The sequence below is a fragment of the Acanthaster planci genome, linkage group LG02 (assembly GCF_054643075.1).
Source record: "Acanthaster planci isolate LZ-2023a linkage group LG02, COTS_SCS, whole genome shotgun sequence".
NCBI lineage: Eukaryota > Metazoa > Echinodermata > Asteroidea > Valvatida > Acanthasteridae > Acanthaster > Acanthaster planci.
The window spans coordinates 18,967,102-18,987,842 of record NC_141778.1 but is presented as its reverse complement, the minus strand read 5'-3'; the positions used below and the strand labels follow the sequence as shown (position 1 = coordinate 18,987,842).

Below are 20,741 nucleotides of genomic sequence, written 5' to 3'. Positions count from 1 at the left end.
TACGAATTAACCTGAAAATTTCACAAATTGGCATGAAGTGTTTATGAGTTTTTTTATTGCATTGGTGCAGCTTCGTCCCCTGTAGCATCAGGGTAAATCTCTTGACGTAAACTCTTCAGAGGGCATGCGGAACTAAAACGACGAGTTCGGTATATTTTGTCAAATTGTCGCATGTTCAGTACACGCACATATCAGATGCTCATACTGAGGGATTTTCATTTATGTTCGAGGAAATATTGCTGGGGCCAGATTTTGAAGTGCTAATAGATTAACCTTAAAATCGAAATCGACTGATAGCAGTGCTACGCCATAGAGGATAGCCTGTATGACTTGTGCTTTCGCTATATGCCTCAAGATAGCCAATGATTAACCGATGATGAAAACCAAGTGCCCCCGACCTGTTAACTGTGTGTCTTTCCTGCGCACTGATTTTCCGGGGAGCAAATAATGTGATTTACTACCTGCAACATTTAACCAACACCTGGTTACCGATGATGAAATTATTTCGATTGTCCACTTTTATGACTAGTAAGCATGAATACACCTTCTGAAAAGGAACCTTCGCCCGTCATGTGACTCACGCTATTATTACGCAAATGACAGGGGTAAGGTACGACCGCTTAACCACACGTAGGCCCGCCATGCCTACGGCTCCCAAATACCCTACTTTTTTGACAATACCGAAGCACGGCTCAGGGCCACCGACCTATAGACGATGAATACACCCGAAATTGACGGTAAACCCGTGGTGGACTAACATCGATCACAGCTGAAAAGATGGCGCCTGTTTCGATGAGCTCTTGAATACTGAGACCGCTGGAGACGATTTCGCTCGAAGGACTGAAAGAACATGTCTCTGAACTGATACAGTTCGATTGTTCTGCAGGAAGGGAGGATGGTTGAGTTCACTGGTTCATATAGACAGAGATACCAGACTGAGAGCTTTTTCCTTCATGCACGCATGTGTACGCGGGTACGTTTTATTCCTTGTATGCTTAACTAGGATCATAGTGCAGAACATCATGTTCTCGCCGATTTCCGTGGGAGCTTACATTTACAAGAGCATCGTGGGCTCAGAGGACGATGGTGAAGGAGTTACAGAGAGGTGGGTATAAACGACGTGAAGGCTTCTTGTTCAAAATGGGAGGCTTCAGTGGCAGATGCAGTACTTACACCTATGTGTCATTCATGAATTCTTGTGTTCAAAATATGTAACCACATAGTACATGCCCGTTTGTTTATTCACAATGTTTGCTCAACCCAAGATTATAGCGTGCCTTCCCATTTCACGTTTATATTTAGTGTCATGCATAATTAGATATCCTAGCCTGGAATCCAACCCACTGCTGCATAATGAAAAAAATATGCACGGGAGGGATTACACGGCTGTCGAAACCACCTGTGTGATGGAAGCAGATCGGGACATGCTATTTAAAAGCAGCGATCCGCACGATATCATATGACCCTCACAAACAATATGGAAATACGTTGACAAAAAATCATGCGAAGGCTACATAATTATGTACAGCATGCAGGTTGGGAAACGTCAATAGTGGTTAGTCCTGAATGCGGGCCGGCTGTAGTTTTCGTGCCGAGACATGCGAGTCTCTCACAATTGCATAGGACATGTCACATTATTGTTGCTGCTGACGAATCAGCCTATCAAGACGATAACTACAGATAATCAGATATCACAAATGACTGTGTGTATGCACAAAGAGTGGGATTTCAGACTTGGAGTATCACGAGGTTCTGGCTTCGGATGAATTGTGCGAAATACGACCTATACTGATGCAGGAAGTACTACGGGACAAGTCGTGCATCTTACTTAAGTACCAGTACCGTAAACAGTACACATGTACCATTCACCGTTCGCCATGACTTCCAGGGCTCGTTTATCACCTTATGACGAATATATTTTTCTGTACGGACTCCCACCAATCCTGTAAGTAGGTCTTTACATTAGTGCAATAAAAATGTCTGCGCAATATAACAAATGGCAATCGTTTGGAATTAATGAAGCTGTTGAAACAATGCATAACGATATTGTTTGACGAAGAGGATATTATAATAATTCTGTTAATGTTTACTCAAGATGTATTATGTAGTTGAACTAACGGGAAATTTGTTTGAAATTAAAACTAAAAATCCAAAAACAAATAAAAATTGCCAGCCTACTTAAGATTGTGGGAACATTACAATGCAGATTTCGATGGTTTTTGTTTGCTGCGGCATCGACCCGGTATTGAACATGACAATGACTGGAAGGATATACCTCGGGCAGAACATCTAATGAAAACGACACGTCTATCCCGACATGACGCCCATTTGCCGCTGGTCAGTCTGCTGTGACTTGACGTTGAGGCAATGACCCACCCTCAGCGTGACGCCGAGGTTGAATTGGTGACCTCTGGCTGTCACCTTCAACAAGGAATGGGTCAAAGATGCCATGTTCACGTCAAGTATAGCAGTGGAGTGGTGGCCGTTTTGAACGTTTCCATATTTAACCGTGGGATATTGTTCAGCAGTTTGAACCAGACGACACGAAATCATAAACCTATTATAGGCCTACACTCCCCTGACATCTGTAGGGGGTGTCTGGCTCTGTGATTATAGAACGAAATTTATTTTATAAGAATGAACAGTTTCGTGTATAGATCAAGATGACTAATCGTATCTCTTTATGAATTTTTAATGTAAATGTTTCCCAGAAGTGATTTCACACATTTGCGCAAAAGCTCAGATGTTTATTGCGTTGATATTTGATGTGTACGTGTATATGAAATGAGAATTACACCGCTGTTTTCCAAAAAAATAAGGTACTGGAGACACGCAATATAAGGTTAGCATTTTAATAAAGGAGGGCAGGAAAGCATAGACCTGTTTGTATTGAATCACACGATCGGAATGTGTTTAAGAATATGAATTTGTTACACTTACCTTTTTGTTGAACTTGAGATCAAAACAATGACATACAATTCCATACAGTGACCAACATGCCAATGGTTTCGTTTCCTCACAACAATCTTGGACTTTACATCAGAATACATGTAATCATATTCCTGACCATAGTCATAACATTAGAAGAATATTTTGTGATTTGGTCATGTCTGAAAATATTTGGTTGGACTGGCAGGCATGGTCGAAATTTTTCATTTTTTTGCATGACTGTGGGCATGGAACTATGAGCATTAGCAGTGTATCATATGAAAAATCTTTAAGAATATGGACTCAAAAGGAGCGAATATTTTAGAGAAGTTCTGGAGGAAGTCACCGTAAGTTAACTGACAAATGTTACTACTCAAAAATGTTCCAGTTTATTTTGAAAGTGTTTTGAAAGGATACTTAGGTTGATTCTTAGGTTGAATCATCAATTGAATCCCAATTTCCAGTCAGTTTTCAGTACCATCATTATTTGGCTCCAATTAAGCATCAGTTGGTAACCAAGTCAGTTTCCAGGTAACTGGACAAGGTCATCATTCTCTTTTTAGTCTCTGTGGGCTAGGTTCTCTACGGCTGAACTTTGTATAAAAATAAATATAGACCTAAATTTCAAAATATGTAGTTTTCTTTCGGTGTCATTAACTTTATTATATACATGTTTGTATTCTTAGCTCCCGATGAGAGAACTTCCCCACGAAAACAAAATTGAGTTTTCATGCCCGTGTAATCTTTGATGGCAATCGGCCACAGCCATAAACTAAGGAATTACAAATATTTTAAAAGCGTTACAAGCCCGCACCAAGAAGGAGTGGATATTGCACATGCGTGTACAGGAATTCTGAACAGATTAATTTCAGTTTGACTTTCCCCTTATTCAACCCTCCTAAAATAAAGGCTTCGAGACCGAGCGTTACATGAATCGGCTTAAATGGGCCATTCAAGGTCTTCCAAATAAAGTTGTTTTTCATCGGCAGGCATGTCTTGGAGATGCCTCCGTCAGAGCAGTAACATCACGATGTACGCTCGACCAATGAAATTACATGTACATGTACTGTGAAGTAGGTGAACTAGGCTCAAAATATATGTCTGCAGAAATATATTTCTCTTCTTTGAAGTTACTTAGCCCTGAAACGAAAGAAAGCGAATGGTTTTTCCTCAAATGTTCAAATTTATACCTTCGGAATAGAAATTAGAACATAGGTTGTATATTGTATTTTGTATTTTTTCGTGATTTACAATGTTCTGAAAGTGAAATCCAGTGGTGTTATTTCGAAATTGGAACGTTTGGGGCGAGTAACCCCTCTTTGACGAAATTAAACTTTCGTTTAAGCACTTTTAAATGAAAGAAGTGCGAAATTAACTGAGAAAAACATATATCTTAACTGTCTCCTTTTTGGAACCATACTTCAGCCCGTTTTTTCGCTTGCTGTCTTTTGCCGCCATTGTCCTGCAGCAATTGCAATGAATGATTCATATTCGTGGCCTCTGTGGAATGTCAAATTTGGTGAATCATTTACAGCCTCTTATCGATGTTCGACTTTGGACCGCCCTAAAATTGCTCATTTCAAATCAAGCTGTGCAGATGAACTTTATGCATGCGAAGCCTTAAACGTGGTAAATATTAAAGTGAATTAAAGTGTATAACCTCTTACTTTTGCATATCCGTTTGTTTACTCTGAAGCTGTAAACGATATAGCGCAATTATTATGTTAATAACAAAGGTGACTGCGGCTGATTATGATTACGTGCACCATTTGAAGTTTCAAAATGGAGGAGCTTTATGTGCAGAGTGCAGATGTATGGTTATTTACATACATATACAGTGTACATGTTATATACACAGCACATGCACCCGTTGTACTTTGGGCACGTTCGGTAGTAACACGTTGTACCGTGCATCTTGGGGGTTATTCCCCAATAAATATATATGCGGGTTGAGAATTTTTCCATCACTGTGATGTATGCACAGTGGTCTGCATGATATTTACAGGCGACGGCAACGACTACAGATATAATTTTAAAATACTAACGAGTGCACTAATTTTGTCATAATTTATCATGCATTATTTCTTCCACCTGATAGCGCTCTGAAATATTAGGTTGTCTGCTGATTTTATGGCGACCCGCTGGTAAACCTCAGTACATTGCTCTTCAAATTCGACCGTGGAATGAGAAATACATAAAGTTACAGTCATGTTATAGCTGACGCTCAATAATATGTGTACAATACAGGAGTTTCACAATATCGCGCCCCCAAGAGTTTGTAACGCATTGGCCAATCACAGTCCGCGAAATCAGTCGACCCAATGCACGTTTTGAAAGGGTCGACAGATTTCGCGCATTGTGATTGGCCAACGCGTTGCAAACTCAGGGAGGCGCGCTATTGTGAATCGCCTGTATTCTTTTGTCAGAAACGAAGTGTCATGCACTGCGTGACTAGAGGGGAATTCACTGGTTATTTGTGGGCGCAGGCCTGCGGTATTTTCATCTGCGCTTCCGTTTGAGTGTGAAATTTGTGCATGATTGTGCGGAAGAAAAACTGGTAATCAATTTAAAGTGAACAAACTGTTTAAAAGATTAACTGAGTAGGTCAACTCAAACTTATTTATTGTTTGAAATTAAGGCTTAGGCCTAAACGAAAAGCTGGTCAAGTTAGATGGCTTTGGTTTTGGGGAGTGTGTTGTGGAATTTGAATCGTTTGTCTATCCCATGCATTTTTAAATAACTGCATGTAAATATTCACCACGGCAGATTTTAATATTTGTCCTCCGAATTCCTAATTAAGCACATCTCAATAAATAGAAAAGATGACTTTTTAGGTGGGATGCCCAAAATAATCTGAACACCGTGCACCTTTGACGGGGATTAAACGCACGATCCGTAAAACCGTCGCCGATTCGTATGGCTTGTACACTCGTGCCACCCGATGGTCTATAGTACACCTGAGAATTATAGTCCTATCTGCTTTGTACGATCGATAACACTGAGATACAAATTACAGAGTCATACGCTGAAACTACCGTATCCCTTCGCTGGTTGAAATTACAGTTCGCCTAAAAGGCCGAGTTCCCTCCCCCTTCCAATAATTGTATATATATATGTATAATATGTATATATATTGTATATACCTGCCAAGTTGTGCACGCGGGGTTAACAGTATACATGTACTTTTTGGAATTAAACGCATGCACATCAGTACTTTCACGTGGCTGTTCTTAAAACTAAGGAAACAAATACAGACTTGTCATGATTTCAACGATCATTGTCTGAAATGGCTTGGTAGTCGTGGCTGGAAACGTATAAATTCGGAGACTTATACCTAAACTGTTAACGAGGGCTTAAGTGGCATGATTGTTGGTTCTGCTGTGTTTGTAGATGTGGTTGTTGTTGGTGATTGTTGTTTTTATGTGTTGTTGTCTTTGTTTTTGATGATGATTATTGTTTTGTTGTTGTTTTGTGCTTGTTTATCAGATCTAGGGTCTCAAGATCGAATGTGTTCTTCCTTCAAGTTTCTGTTTTCTTTTTTTTTACAGAGAGGAATCAAGAGAGAAGGATGACAGCAGCGGCAGCGATTCTGACGGAGGAACTTCAGCCGATCCTCCCTGTCTGAGGACTTCCCTCAAATACCCTCCAGCGGCCAGGGGATCGGACGTTCCGCTCCCGGAAGCCGAACTCATTGCATCCGAAACAACCTCACAGGAGTACTCTGTGCGAAAGGAGGAATTTTCAGCTAGGATAGCTGCCCTGCCAACAGCCGAAACTGCACTCGACGACCAGGTGGCATTCGGAGAGATTATCGGGAGTGATTTCGGCGACGCTTCAAAATACTTAGACGAAAGTGTGACTTCATTTCCCGAGGACAGACGTGCTGTCATTAATCGCACGATAGAATCAGTTGGCGGCACCCAAGATGGAAACGACAGAACTGCCGATTATATATCACCAGAGCTTGACCCGGGACAGGATGATAAGCTCCAGCTGGGAAATGACACTTGTGATTCCACGCTCCGCCTAGCTACCGGCGGACGTCTTGAGGAGGTACCTTGTGAGCAACATGTAATAGACTCGGGCTCGGACTCCAATTCGGATAGTTACTCATCGTCTAGTAGTAACGAATCAATGTCTACTATTCGAGAAAACATTGAAAGTTGTCAGCTTGATTCCGAAGATCAAAACAGACTTAATGAGGGCAATGACCTTGTCCAAGAAAATGATGAATTATGGCCAACCCAGGAAGAACACGTGTATATTTCACCCGACCTCGAATTCCCATTTTATAAGACGACTGTGGCAGTTGAACAAACTACCAATGTCACAGAGTTATTGGAAAATTTGGACAAGGAAACCTTTGTCCGGCCTTCAAAACCAAAAGAAGACAAGCACTCCCCCAGGCCAATCTCAGACGATGAACTTGAGAATGCACTGAGAATTCTGCGGAGTGGGAGGCCTCCACAAAAGAGGTCGTGGTACAGTTTGGACAACCTCTCCACTTCCAAACCGAATCGAGCATTTGCTCTCTACTATGGAGAGAGGAGAAATTCCAGCGGAGATGACAATGAACCGAGCAGCCCAGAAGGGAACGGCACTGTATTTGGGTTGACTGCTACGGTGAAAGACAAGCATCGTTCGTATTCTGCAAAGGAAGAAGTGAGTGGATTCAAACATTTTTCCATTCCAAGTGAACCGTCTGGTGAGGACTCTGTGTTTCTGCGCCCGACATCTGCACCAAAGGATTTTTCTTTTCCTCAGGACGAGGATACGCGGAGAGGAGACAAGCCGAATACCCCAAGTACACCTTCAGATGAACACTGTGCTGAGGCGACCCCGCAATATCCTCCAGAAACAATCGCAGATGACGGCCTCATAATGGCAAAGCCAGTGTCGCTCATGGATTCAAGTCGGCAGTTCCCAAAACTGACAAATGAACATCCTGCATCATCTGTCCTAGAAATTTCTCCAGACGATGTTTATCTCCATTCTATCGACAACAACAAAGGAAATGCTGACTCTTACACGCCGGAATCGACTCTAAATGAGGTTCCCTATCAACCGAAAAGTGAACACACACCATATGACAGCACTATTTCTCCAAGTTCTCAGTCACGGGAAGTTGGTCCATTTATTGACTCGACACCAACTCCAGAAGTTCCAGAAGCACCTGTATTTGTTGAAACCTCATTACCAAGTCCAGAACCTGCGTCAGAGCCGAAGGATGAATATGCATTGGCTAACCCAAAATTTAAGCCAGAACAGATCGCATTAGCTGACCCTTCGGAATTACGTCCAGGATCGACTTCCAGGCCGGAACATCAGTCTCCCAATGAGTGGTATTCTGCATTACCTCCACCACTAGAACCACGCCCAGGATTGGCCCGCGAATGGGCCCAGCCAACGCCTCCCGAGATGATTCCAAATGTGAGTCAAGATGTGGCTGTTAAATTTTCCTCTGAATATGATTTCGTTATCACTAGCGAATATCCTGCTGACGAATATGACGACTTGCCTCCACCCCCTGTAGTTGATGACGCTTATATCCCATCTGAACAAAGCGATGACCTCCCTCCACCCCCTGATGGCGTCAATGTCCTGCGTGATCCATATAATCATGAAGCAGATGATAGGATCATTGCACCAGGTGAATTACCCATGTTCCCAGAGCAAAATATAACCACTTTAGTCGAACAACCCGAAGCATTTCACCCTCCCTCATCCCAGACACACCCAAGAGATGCTGATGTTGAAATAGAAGAGCGCCCGTTAATGAAAGAGGACCATTGCCCTGAATCATCTCTGGAACCAAATAAATCAGCTTTGAGGGGAAATGAGAACGTGTTACCCGTTAATAAAACTTATCCAGCATTGCCACCCAAACCCAGCCACCTAAAGCAAAAGACTGTTTTGGGAAAACCTGTCGCTTTGCCTTTGGTAAATGAAGAAACGACTCCAGTGAAGTCTTTCTCTTCAGACTCGAACCAACCTGATGAAGCAAACCAAGCGAATTTCCCCATGTCCCCAGAGCCTTACATTTCAGCTTCAGTTAAGTTTCCCATAGTCTATAGTATGCCCCCACTTGGATCTCCAATTGCCTTGGAACCTCAGCTTACCTGCAGAGGGAACATCATAGATGAGCAGTTCCCTGTGTTTTCACAGGTACAGAAGGAACAGGCGTTGGCAGAAATAGCAACTCTTATTCCTAAGCGCAAAGTGCCTCCAAAGGTGCCCCCAAAACCAGCTTTTAAAAGGAAACAAAAAGTCGACGAACCGGCCTTTATTTCGACAAGGATTTCAGACGTCGAGTGTTCCATTGATTTTTCCAGATTAGACAAAACAGATAAATCTAAAGAGATTCCGTCTAAGCAGGGCTTTGTCCCAGAATCGCTCCGTTATGAGGCCCCAGAGGAACAACACGGGCCGGACGAATCGACTGGTGAGGACGATGTTGTGATTATGCAAGCAGGAATATCCGTGTACCGGGAAGAACCACTTGAATCTGTGAAGATATCAGACGCTGGCGATCAGTCATATATTCCAAGAGATAAAACAACACTTCCACATGAAGCACTACCAGAACAACCTGGATATGGGATAGAAAAGAGCCCACTTAACCGTTCAATTTCTCGACAGACGGTAAAAATGAGTGCAAGGCTCTCCTTACACCGTCTTGAAACAGGGGAACATTTTACAGAAACTGTTGTCTCGGTCCACGAGCAAGATGTTATGGATGAGGATAATCGAAATTCTTCATTAGATGGTGAAGACGTTTTTGTCTCAGCCAGTTCAACTGAACGAAATGAAGTAATGGACGAGGTATTCGGCAGCGAAAGAGAGAATGGTGATGGCACATTTAGTACAGAAGACATATACTATCCGTCTGATTCCCTTCCTGAAGCATTGGAAACATTTCCTGCAGGTGGTCCCGTTGGTGCGTCCTACAGCGATCACTTCGAGTCTCCCGAATTTTCCTCTGCGGATGAGTTTCTGGCAGAGGCCGACATGGCTATGAGCAAGATGGTGGCAGCAAGTGCACAACCCCTGAGGGACATTTCTTCGTCCTCATCGACCAGTTCTGACGATTTTTCCGGGTCATCAGACTCTGATGACAGTAGTTCTGAGTCTGCTGAAGAACACACGTACATCGTTACAGAGCCAGGCGACGGCCTCGAGGGAGATTATGACAATCGAGAGCCTGATGTAGTTTCGAGACCAACCACGCTTCCGCTTGTTGTAGAAGAGGGAGAAGAGGAGGAAGAAGAGGTAGAAAGTCCTGGCGATCGTGAAGGTGATGAACAAGCGGAAGAAGAGGAGGCAGAATTAGTAAGACCTATTGAAACGGGACTAGAAGATGTAAAGGATGACCACAGTGATGAAGGTATGAACCAAAAGGATATCAATTACAGTGAAGCTGAAATTCCTTGTGAGCAAGCCGTCACAGAATATCCAAAAGCAATTTCCGAAGAACCCGTGGAAGTGCATAACTCTGAATTACCGAGTGTTACCCCAATTGAGATACCTAGATATCCAAAATATATCAATTATGACAGACCACCATATGATAAAAAGCCAGTTGTGGAAGCTCAGTATAACACTGTGGAACAAATGTATGATGTTCCTGAACAAATAGTGCAGCGCTCACCGCCACAAAGTAAGTCTCCTGATATCTTAGAGACCACAATCCCTGATGATGAAGAGCAGAGGTCTGAAACTTCAAGTGAGTCTGAAAACTCCAGCGCGTCTGACACCTCGGGGGAGTCTGCATCACACACTTCATGTTATGATGAGGAAGAGAATGGTGAAAGGGAGTGCCGTGAAGAGACTATGGAATTCTCAAGCGAATATTCAGACGAGCCAGAATGGCAGCCTCCACCGCCTTCCACCGGTGCTCGTGTATTTTTTCTGACATCAAATATGCAGTTTGGATTCAAAGCAGAGCCAGGCCATTTTCAAATCAATCAGTCTCCACAGCATACTGAAGATGAACCACCAGACACAAATCTACCAAGCCATTATATTCAACGAAGCACCGACGAGGAAGGGGACGTAGTACGCGACGATGACAAAAGAATTGAAAAGGAGGAGGAGGTCAAGGAAAACAAGGACGGATTTGAACCAGACAAACATTTTAGACCAATAACTGTCGTTGCTCCCCATAGTGTCAGAAGCGGAACCCGAAAAGCACGCCAAGCCAATTCCGCAGTACAGAGGTGAAGACAAGTATGACATACCTAAATCAGTGACTTCAGTATCTGAGAGTCCCCTGAAATTTCACAGGATGTTGCTTTACCCGCAGAACAGAAAAATAATGCTAAGGGTTTGAAGACTGTTACTGTGACTTACACGTGATTCACACTAAGCCTCATCATGATGGAACGGAGGAGAAAGAAGGTTGTGTTTCCTCTGATGCAACCATGCCAGGAGAAATAAGTATGGATGAGAAAAATAATGGATAATCACCATCACCAGGGAGGAGGAAATGAGAGAAGGTAGAATTGAGGAGACACCTAACGCTCACCGCCATCTATATCAGCATGCCTTGAGAGATCAACACATTTCCGAGTATGACAAAAGTAGGCAGTACAGTGACAGCTCCCCGTCGGGTCGCTACACAGAATCTCCGATAAAAGACTACTCTGATGAAAAAATAAAACCAGAAAGTGTCAGTCTCGTTGAATCGGGGCCCCCACCTGGACGAAATGAACCCGTTAACCAGCATAGAGGTAGTGAAAGGCTTCCATCACATGAGACTGATCTCGACAAGTTTGAGTCTTGGTACAAAAGTTCTCCCACTGTAACCGAGTCTAAGGATGAAGGTACCGAAACCCCCAGTACAAAAGAAGCACGCCCTGAGCACAGGCCAGACGTTGTTCCTGATGATGCTAATGGATACAACTCAAAATCCATTCCAGTTAATGAGGTTGGACCTTACAATTTCGACTCTTATCCAGACCAAGAAAGAGAAAATCTACCCGATAGCAGCGAAACAACTGTCAAGAAAATTGAGCTCAGACCTGAAGTGGCCTTGTTTACAGTTTCGTCAAGGGAGCAGATTTTCCCACAAACTAAACCAGTAGATCCGAAAGCCGCAACTTCACCCTCTTCAGATGACACCGAGGGGACAGGTTCTTACAGATACAGTTCTTGGTACGAAGAAAAAACTGATGACACCCCTGCGATGGCGATCGCATTGGTAAAGAGTGACATCAAACTCCCACCTGAGTACCTCTCAGAAAGAAAAACGGCTGAGAAGCCAAAGCCAAAACCCAAACCCAAGCCGAAAGAAATTCCTACTGTCGTAAACACCAGCAGAAGTCCAGACGAAAAGCCGGAGGAAGGTGCGTATAGATACACATCTTGGTATGAAGAACCCAGGGAGGAGAAGCCCAAGGAAACCGATTATGTCATCGTCCCCTCCTCAGCAGAAACTCAGGAGGAAAGTGCACCTAAACAGGAAACGCCCCTTTCACCTGAACGGGAGCCCGGAACCTACAAATACATGGCATGGTACGATGAAACTGCTGACGAACCAGCAGGTGGTGATTTTTTTGTTGTTTCACGCCCGACTTTAGATGAAGAGAAGTCTAAATCGGATTCCTTGAATTCCCCAACTTCGCCAGCCAGACGACCAGGAAGCTATTTGTATAGTGTATGGTATGACGAACCAACTAATGAACCATCACAGGAAGAATATTTCGTGGTTTCAGCACCTGAATCAAGTGAGGACACGTCAAAGTCTTCTTCATCAACTGCAAGAGCCAGTGACGACATATTTAAGGAAGGATTGTCGCGCAGTGCTTTGTATGAGAAGCACCAAACTACTACCAAGGATCCCCCTGAAACATTTGTCTTATCCAAACCTTACGAAGAACCACAGTTACGACCCCCAGATGCTGGTACTCAGCCAACAAAGTCAATTGGAGGTGATCTGTATTATCCTCAAGAAATTGACACAGGTAGGAATGGAAGAGACCCAGGTGGGAAAAGTTTGTCTGTTGAAGGCGGTGTCTCCGGCGCCTCCTCCCGTAACAACAGCTATGGAAGTAGCAGGACCTCGGGTTCCCTTGCAGATGTCAGTGCAACGTCGGGTGAAGCCATGAGACGAACCTGGAGTGACGAGTCAGATGAACTTCATAGCAGCAAGGATTCATCTGCTTTCATGCCCCCAGCCGTTCAACCCGTCAAACAACTTCCACCAAAGCCTAAACCTCGTAAAGGAAGACCTAGCGCGCCGTCGAGTAGCGATGACGAACAGCAACAGCAGCTGAGGAGGCCAGGAAGAAGTGACAAAAAAGGACCGGAGACAAAAACAGATGTGGCGGAAACTCTTACTCCTCGGGCTGAGTATGCTATGGCATCGTCTGCATGGGAACGAATCCCAGTGGAAGAGCCGTGTCATCCGCCGCGAGAAAGTGCTATATGGGACTCTGGAGATGACAGGCGTGGACAAACAAGACCGGCTGGTCGCGGTGGACACGACAACAGATACTCCGTGCCAGATAAACCTCGCAAGGAAATTGAACAGATGTTAGACTCGCTTGTTGCTGATGAAGATGCCTTTGATTTACCCCGTACTCATGGGAGAGAACCACAACTTCCCCCAAAACAACTGGAAGATAGAGAAGCCACGAGTAGATGGAGAAATGACGGTGCCGTAAGTATGAACCTTTTACCCCAGACTCAGAACAAGAACTACGAGTTTGTCGAAACATCGTTGCAAGAAAGCCGTTCTCATTCCACTTCCGAACCTTACATTGCCAGAGGGTTTGATGGGAAAACAGTAAGCGGACGGCATCCTGACTTTGCTGAGCCAATTTTGGCTTTGCGTCCGCAAGGGAATGAGCCTTCAAAGATGCCGGAGACAAGACCTGATGAAAGTCGCGGGAGACGGACTGTTCCTCGTGACGACGGGCCACCCAGCTCCAGGGATGAATACAGACTCGCGGCTGCATCGTGGGAAAATATGTCGTCTGCCAGTGATGAAGGTCCCTACAAGCGAACGAAGATGGAAACGTGGGACAATGATCCTGATCCCGGTTCAGAACAAGCAGCATATCCGGCAGCTTTGATGGTAAAACAGAGACATCAACCAGAGCGAGCTCCAAGTCCTGCACAAGCTAATGTTCGTCCCCGTGACCTGAGAAGAAAGGGTAATGGGGTGATAATCACGGCTGACGTTCATGCCCCATACATTCCACCATCGGTGCCTGGAGATCCACATTTAGCCCTCCAGATGTTAAGTGCCAGTGCATCAACAGGTGAGTTAGCACCACCACCTCCAAAGGATTGGGGTACACGGCGTAAGGCTCAGAGCACCCTAGGAATCAGTCAGCATGTACCTCGTCGGCCTGAGATGGAGATTGTCATACCTGATGCAGAGGCTAGTGTCCCAAGACGTCATCATCGTTCCAGGGTCAAAGGTCCCCAACCTCCCTCAGCGGGACCCCGACCGGGTCGGCCCCATTCGCCAGTGTCTATCTCGTCTTACTCAAGCACACAGTCACTCCCAGCTAGGATACTTCCCCGTATGCCGCGTGAAAATGAACTGGAAAAGCTAAAGAAGCACATGGCTGAAATCAGCCGACAAACTGAAATAAAGAAAGCCGAACTGAAGAAAATCCACACAAGAAATCCTTCCGTGAGACACCACATACCGATGAGAGGACCTCGCGGAGAACTGATTAGTGCCGATGGGCGGATACTGTCCACACCAGAAGCCCCAAACCGGGCCGAGTTGGAGAAATACAAGCGATTCTTCGAAACTCTTCCTGAGCCACACTTTCGGAGATTGATGCATGAAATGTTGGAGTACAAGCACATGGTGAAGCAAAAAGAGGAGGAGATTAAACGGTTGAATGCTCAGTACGCTGGCTTGAGGAGGAGACTTGCTCAGCTTGCGCAACAACTTAGATAGCAGCTCTCACTTTAGCCCCCCCCCCAAAAAAAAGAAAATGAAACCAAAAAAATTGCGATTTTTGATTTTTTTTTTATATACATGTGTACGTACACTGTTGCGCGTCCGGTTTTTTTCCTGAGAGGGAGATGTTGCCTTTTGAATTGAAAACGAATTGTAGCGTGCCTTTGCTAGGAATTAGGGATTTGCGTACATTTTATTGGTAGCAATGCTTCCATCTTGTCCTTCTAACAGGTTTTTGCATTTGGGGGGGGAGGTGGTATGTGTTAACGAATGATCTGACTAGTTTTGTTTCGTCGAGATCAAAATGTACTGTTTCAAAGCTTTTAAAGCTTGGTAAAATTGTTTGTGTTTGGTTTTGGAGTGTAAGTTTCAGAAAACATTTAAACGGTGAAAACTGTAACTAGATTTGCTTTAGTTGTAATCGATGTAGTTATGATTAGTTCAGCTGTGTTCTGAGTTTTGACTGATTTCTCTAGTTTTTCTAAATTTACTGGAAATCTAGTCGCTGCGGAAAACGCACGGCTTTATCGTACGAGTTCTTGAGTAGATTCGTGTTCATCGTAAATTTTCCTATAAATTGCCGTAACTAAAAGTGTATCTAGTTTTAACAATTTTGGCGGGTTGCAGCCATGTAACCCTGAACACCTAAGTTTCACTGTTTTTATCAAATGTAATGGCGGCTTATAAGAGGGAATCGTATTTTTTTTAGATCCGTGAATATTGTCGTAATTCACAGCTCAGCGAAAAAAAAAACGTGTACACTGTACACAGTTTCATTTTGTAGGCTAACAATGAAGTACAGTGAAATACAATTATTTGCTGATTTCCGGTTGCATGGAGCCCGTTGACATTTGTAGTAGGTCGTATATCATGAACACTGTAGGTTCCCCTCCTTCCTCCATGGTTAGACTGACTGTATGAAACAGTGGCTACACAGCGTATCTATGTTTATTGCTCTGGCTGGTTGCAAAACTGTTAACCCCTGGGGTTGTAGAGGGTCAAGTACGTTTGAACTAATGTGCATACGGCAACACTTGGAACTATGTGTGATTCATCATCGCTACATCAATTAATATTATTTTGCAACACCACTCCAGTACACGCTCTCTCATAAAAATGTACGTTTGCATGTCTATATTATGGACTTTGGCTTAGATTTTTAGCGTTTCTTATTATTAGGCATAAAATGACGCTGGACAATTTTTCCTTGCTAATGGAGACTTAAAGCAATAACTGTTTACTGTGGCCTTTACCGCTGCAGTCTATTGAGGTCACGGTGATTTATCAAGGTGGAGATTAATATTGTGTGTAGCGTTTTGCAGAATGTAGACAATGTTGTAGATTTGCTCGTTAATTGGCAAGGTTATGCGTGCTTTTGTGTTGACTGAGGAAAAAGGGCAAAACGAAACGGCCCATTTCTGCTGTTCAAGGATGGGAAGTCGCTATACGTGCTCACATCACTACACTGTACCTTGCTTTGTTTGGTATGCACTTTGGAGATGCTTTTTGAAAAAGAAATGGTTTAATCTTTACAAGTTAGCATGGTTAGTTTTCCTGAAGTCACTTAAGCAGCTGTCACAGAAAACGCATCAATTTTCTAATATAGATTTATATTGCAGTTTTGGAAGTAGAGCACGTACTCAAAGGGATGCCAAAATGAAAGATGTATATCGGAGTATTTTCGTACAAATATTAGAAGGGGGATATCATATCTGTCCAAGTCTGAGATAGATCTTACGACGGGATTGTGTGACATTTTTATATACAAATAAAAAGGATTAGTTATAACAATCAAAATGATTCAAAACGGCCAATAACTGGTAGAAGATGTATTCAACCAGTCGATTAGTTTCGTGTACCAATTATTGGTTATTTTAATTACTTTGTGTTTTGGAATTAATTTGATTCTTTGTGGGCTAGGTTTGGCTTGAGTAATTTTAGATAGAAAATAATAAGACCTTGTTGAACGGTAAACCAGTGATATCTTTCTCTGCGTGAATTCACGAGAAACAAACAACATATACATGTAGTCTGGTTCAGTTGAAGTGTGTAAGTTTATTGTAGGGAATAAATTTACAAAAAGATCCAATATATTTTGATAATTTGTACAATTTACATTCATTGGACACTATACATTTCTTCCTTTTTATTCAACTAAAAACATTCTAGATTTGTAAGAAAACGTTTAATCGGTAGATTTTTCGCCCGTGTATATAGAGAATGTACATGCTACTTGATATTATATGCTATTCTGTAAGGACTGAATTGTATAAATGGAAATTTGGCTAAAACATTCATAAACCGAAGGTAAATCAATGAATGTTTTACTTCACTACAGCAGTTAAGAAATATGCAATTTTAGATAATACTGTATTTTTAGTAACAAATGACATTGAAGCAACTTTGGTCGAAAATGACGGTGTTACAGGTTTAGTATTTTTGATGTGTGTTGCCTTAGTTTGTGGGTATAATGTACCTTTGATGTTAGTTTTGCGCAGTTTACGAAGAATGGGAGAGAGTATAATAATTATGATATACATTTGCCAGTTTTTCTTGGTTGTATGAAGTTCTGATCCAGAGCACGTTTATTTTGAAACTTTTTAATTCATGACAGCACTGAGATAGAGCGTTTGAGTTATTTGTCAAAAACTACACTGCGAAAACAGGGGTGTTACATGGGTGTTATCAGAGGACCATGCCAACACTTTTAACCGTTGTTAAAATTTTTGGTGTTAGTTCGGCATTGGTAGTGTTCATTTCAACACCCTCCAGTGCACTGTAACATCTGTAGGTGTGTAAAGTAACACCAGCGGTGTTAAAGTAACACTGTTTGGTGTTGTCATCTGATAACACTAAAAGTGTTGTTTTTAACACCACAGTTTTTGAAGTGTTACGCCCTGTTTTATACTAGGCCAGACGTCATTTACTTTCAACACAGGATGTTGTCAACATCGTAAACAATTTAACCGAAAAAAAAATCTAAATTAATGTACATGTATTGCACTTCCCGCACACTGCGCCAAAGGCCTAGTGGTCATTGAGCACGTTACTGCCATAAAAGCTTTGCTTTTTTTTACCTCTGAAAATATCACTACTAGCATATGAAAGGGAAACATAGACTTTTTACTTCTGAGCAAATCGTGACCATTTGGAATAGTTACTTCGAGCTTGTCCTATTTTTCATTAAATAAAGACGTTTTAGTTTATTCGAGACTGCATAGGAATTTGTGTTTGTCTTTGAACGCGTCATTTAGATTTCAGTATGTAACTAAGAAGGGTTTTCTTAAAACTAACAGTGCTTTCCACTAAATAACTATCTTGAGTTTATACGTTTATAGAGTGTAACCTCAAATGGGGAAAATTGTTATTCAAAACTAAATACTGATATTTAACTCTGAGATTTACTGTCATCAGTTGCCTAAGTAAGGCGACACAATGGGCATGTACAAAGTTTTACCCATCCTCCTGGTTTGTGCCCATTTTGCTGCCCAGTATTACGCCACAGAGTGCCATGAATATCAGAACTTTGTTAATAGCTCCCCTCGTCATACCTTTGGACAGTTGCCCTCACAATGCCTTTGGATAGACTTCCCCCACCACATGGACAAATTTAAAGACATCCACTCTTTTAAAAGAGTTTCATCTGAGCCAGGCGACTTTCAGAATTACTGAGGCATGACCTTTGGAGCTACATGTACTTTTCAAGTCAACAATGTTCCTAGTCTTGTGTAGTCAGTCTGCTTCTGAACCTTGACATTGAGATGGCCCCCCTGCTCGTAGATTGCGAGACCTGCCCATCATCTGTGACCACAACAGGTGTTATCTGTTGGGAAGGCCGACTGCGAGATGTCCTCCAGGCCGAAAGCCGATTGGCGAACGACCTAACCAAGAGGCCTGGTAACTCGGCAAGGGTGCTGCGTCTTCTCTCCTCTTTGGCAGGTTCATGGAAGCTGGATTTTTTCGTTTCATTTTCAGAGCTCTGCATGGAGGGCGCTGGTTCAATATCACTAGCTGTTGAATCCACGTCAGTTGTTTCCTCCCCAATGCTAAACAGAGATGGTTGTGGCATCCAACGTGCGGGTGCTCTGCTGACCAGTCCTGGTGCATTCATTAACATGGATGACATCAGTTCGCTTAAGTCGGTTGCAGACTCTGCGTAGTCGCTATCGGTGCCATAGGTCTCGGCATCCACAGCTACGTTTTCAGCAGGCGTGGGACCTGCTCCTGAAGGCCCTGCAGCATCCTCTTCTCGCGTTTTGTCTTCACCAGTTTCGATAGCATGATGATCGTGAATGTGACGGAGCACAAGTCTTTCAAGAAACCTCTTCCGTTGCATACGGCTTTCTTGCTGCGCATAATCGGTCTGTATCTTATGCAGTCTCTTTCTCATTGTCCGAGTAAGGACAATGGGCTCTTGCAACTCGAGTCCCGAGAAAAGGCTCTTCGTGCTAACTTCTGCTCTGATATCCCCCGATGAAGGCCCGATTTCAGCTTTGGCTTGGAAGTTGATGAACTCAGGATGTCCAACTGGCATGGCCGTCATCACATGGCCAGCGTTTGGCTGGCATCTTGATTCTGGGGACTCCACGCGTAGAAGTAATGAGTGGCCAACGACGTCAGAAATCTTCTTCTGTCTATTCTGAAGCTGATGGCAGCATCCGTACCCAAAGATACCGTAAGCGAAGCACATCTCCAGGTCAACCATGGCAACTGTTTTGTGTCTGTATTGAAAATCATATGACCCTGCAACGAACAGGTTCTTAATGATGTCGTACAGATGCATGTCCTTATGACCCACAATCCTGTGCACATGGGGACTCTCGACAACGATCAAGTCAAAGCGAACCTGAAATAAAAATATTCGGAGCAATTAAACAAATTAGATCTGTGAAACTTGTTTTGAATTATAAACTCGGCAAATGAAATATATAATTTGTGCTTCTGGCTGTGACTCAAAATTAAGTCACTCTTTCTACTCTGATGACCCAAGACTAATTCTGAATCAGTCATTGTAAAGGACCTTGAAATTAAAGAAACTGGTATTATTTACGGCGTAGTACCGTTGTAGGCCCAGTACTTTGAAACTCCCTCGGATATTGATCGAATGGGTTGCATGGTCAACTTGATACCAAGAGTGTTGTTGCTGCAAAAGACTTCAATGAACATGAACACATGAAGGTGCATTAGGTACACACTGCCGTCACATTTTAGTGATTACCCTAGGCCTAGGGCCTATACCCTTTTGAAATCGAACTTCTGAAGTTTAGCGCTAACCAAAAACTAGGTACACTTCGTTAATACACAGTAAGGAAAAGTTTATTTACCTCATTAGAGGGATCAGATCGCTTCCTTGGAATTTGAAGTGAGAAGTGTTTGAGATCATCCAAGACCACCTTGGCGTCTTTCTCAACTATGACTGGTTGAGTGCTCTTGACAAAAGACCCAACCTTGATCCGTACATAGAGCTCCGGTTCGGTCACCGAAATATGACCCTCATCTATGTCCCGAACAAGCTTGATATGCACACTCAAAACGCCACTTGGAGGCGCCGTGGCATATGCAGCCGGGGTGTCGTCTTCCAGAATAAATTCTAAGCAGTCCTCGCTAGACATCGTGGCTGAAATTTGCCAAAGTATGTTGTTTTTTTCACAATATATATCCCGCCATGGCTTGCAGCACGACATACATGTACGTACACGTTTGCTAATGGTGGCTTTACCATTTTAAGCGATAGGACGCGCAATTGGCACTGACGTGCTTTTGCGTATAATACGCTCAAGAAACGCACGTTGACCCAAGCGCATCGCAACGGGCGCAGCTGGTCTTGACGCGCGTACCTCATTTCCACGCCTCCGTGCTGATGAACGACACCATACGTGAAACGCCCAAC

General features: G+C 43.2%; 2 protein-coding genes across 2 annotated transcripts; one reads left to right on the top strand and one right to left on the bottom strand.

The window, feature by feature from the left end:
• Positions 1 to 559: 559 nt before the first annotated feature.
• LOC110979825 (uncharacterized) lies at positions 560 to 18,062 on the top strand. The gene is given in 6 exon segments (XM_022235921.2): positions 560 to 1,105; positions 6,477 to 11,094; positions 11,096 to 11,189; positions 11,192 to 11,278; positions 11,281 to 11,396; positions 11,399 to 18,062. Coding segments are annotated over 6 exon segments (8,517 nt in total). The 5' UTR covers positions 560 to 953; the 3' UTR covers positions 14,849 to 18,062.
• On the bottom strand, positions 16,882 to 20,731 carry LOC110979828 (cation channel sperm-associated targeting subunit tau-like). The gene is made up of 2 exons (XM_022235929.2): positions 20,176 to 20,731; positions 16,882 to 19,697 (listed from the first exon to the last, which is right to left on the bottom strand). Exons 1-2 carry the CDS (start codon positions 20,533 to 20,535, stop codon positions 18,570 to 18,572), a joined length of 1,488 nt encoding a protein of 495 aa, XP_022091621.2. The 5' UTR covers positions 20,536 to 20,731; the 3' UTR covers positions 16,882 to 18,569.
• Between the last annotated feature and the right edge of the window lie 10 nt (positions 20,732 to 20,741).

Bases quoted from the DNA above. Each gene is read 5' to 3' on its own strand.
- LOC110979828 (XM_022235929.2), bottom strand. From the start codon at position 20,535: ATGTCGTGCTGCAAGCCATGGCGGGATATATATTGTGAAAAAAACAAC. The intron at 19,698-20,175 runs GTAAATAAACTT...TTTTTATTTCAG, and splicing joins GATCTGATCCCTCTAATGAG to GTTCGCTTTGACTTGATCGT.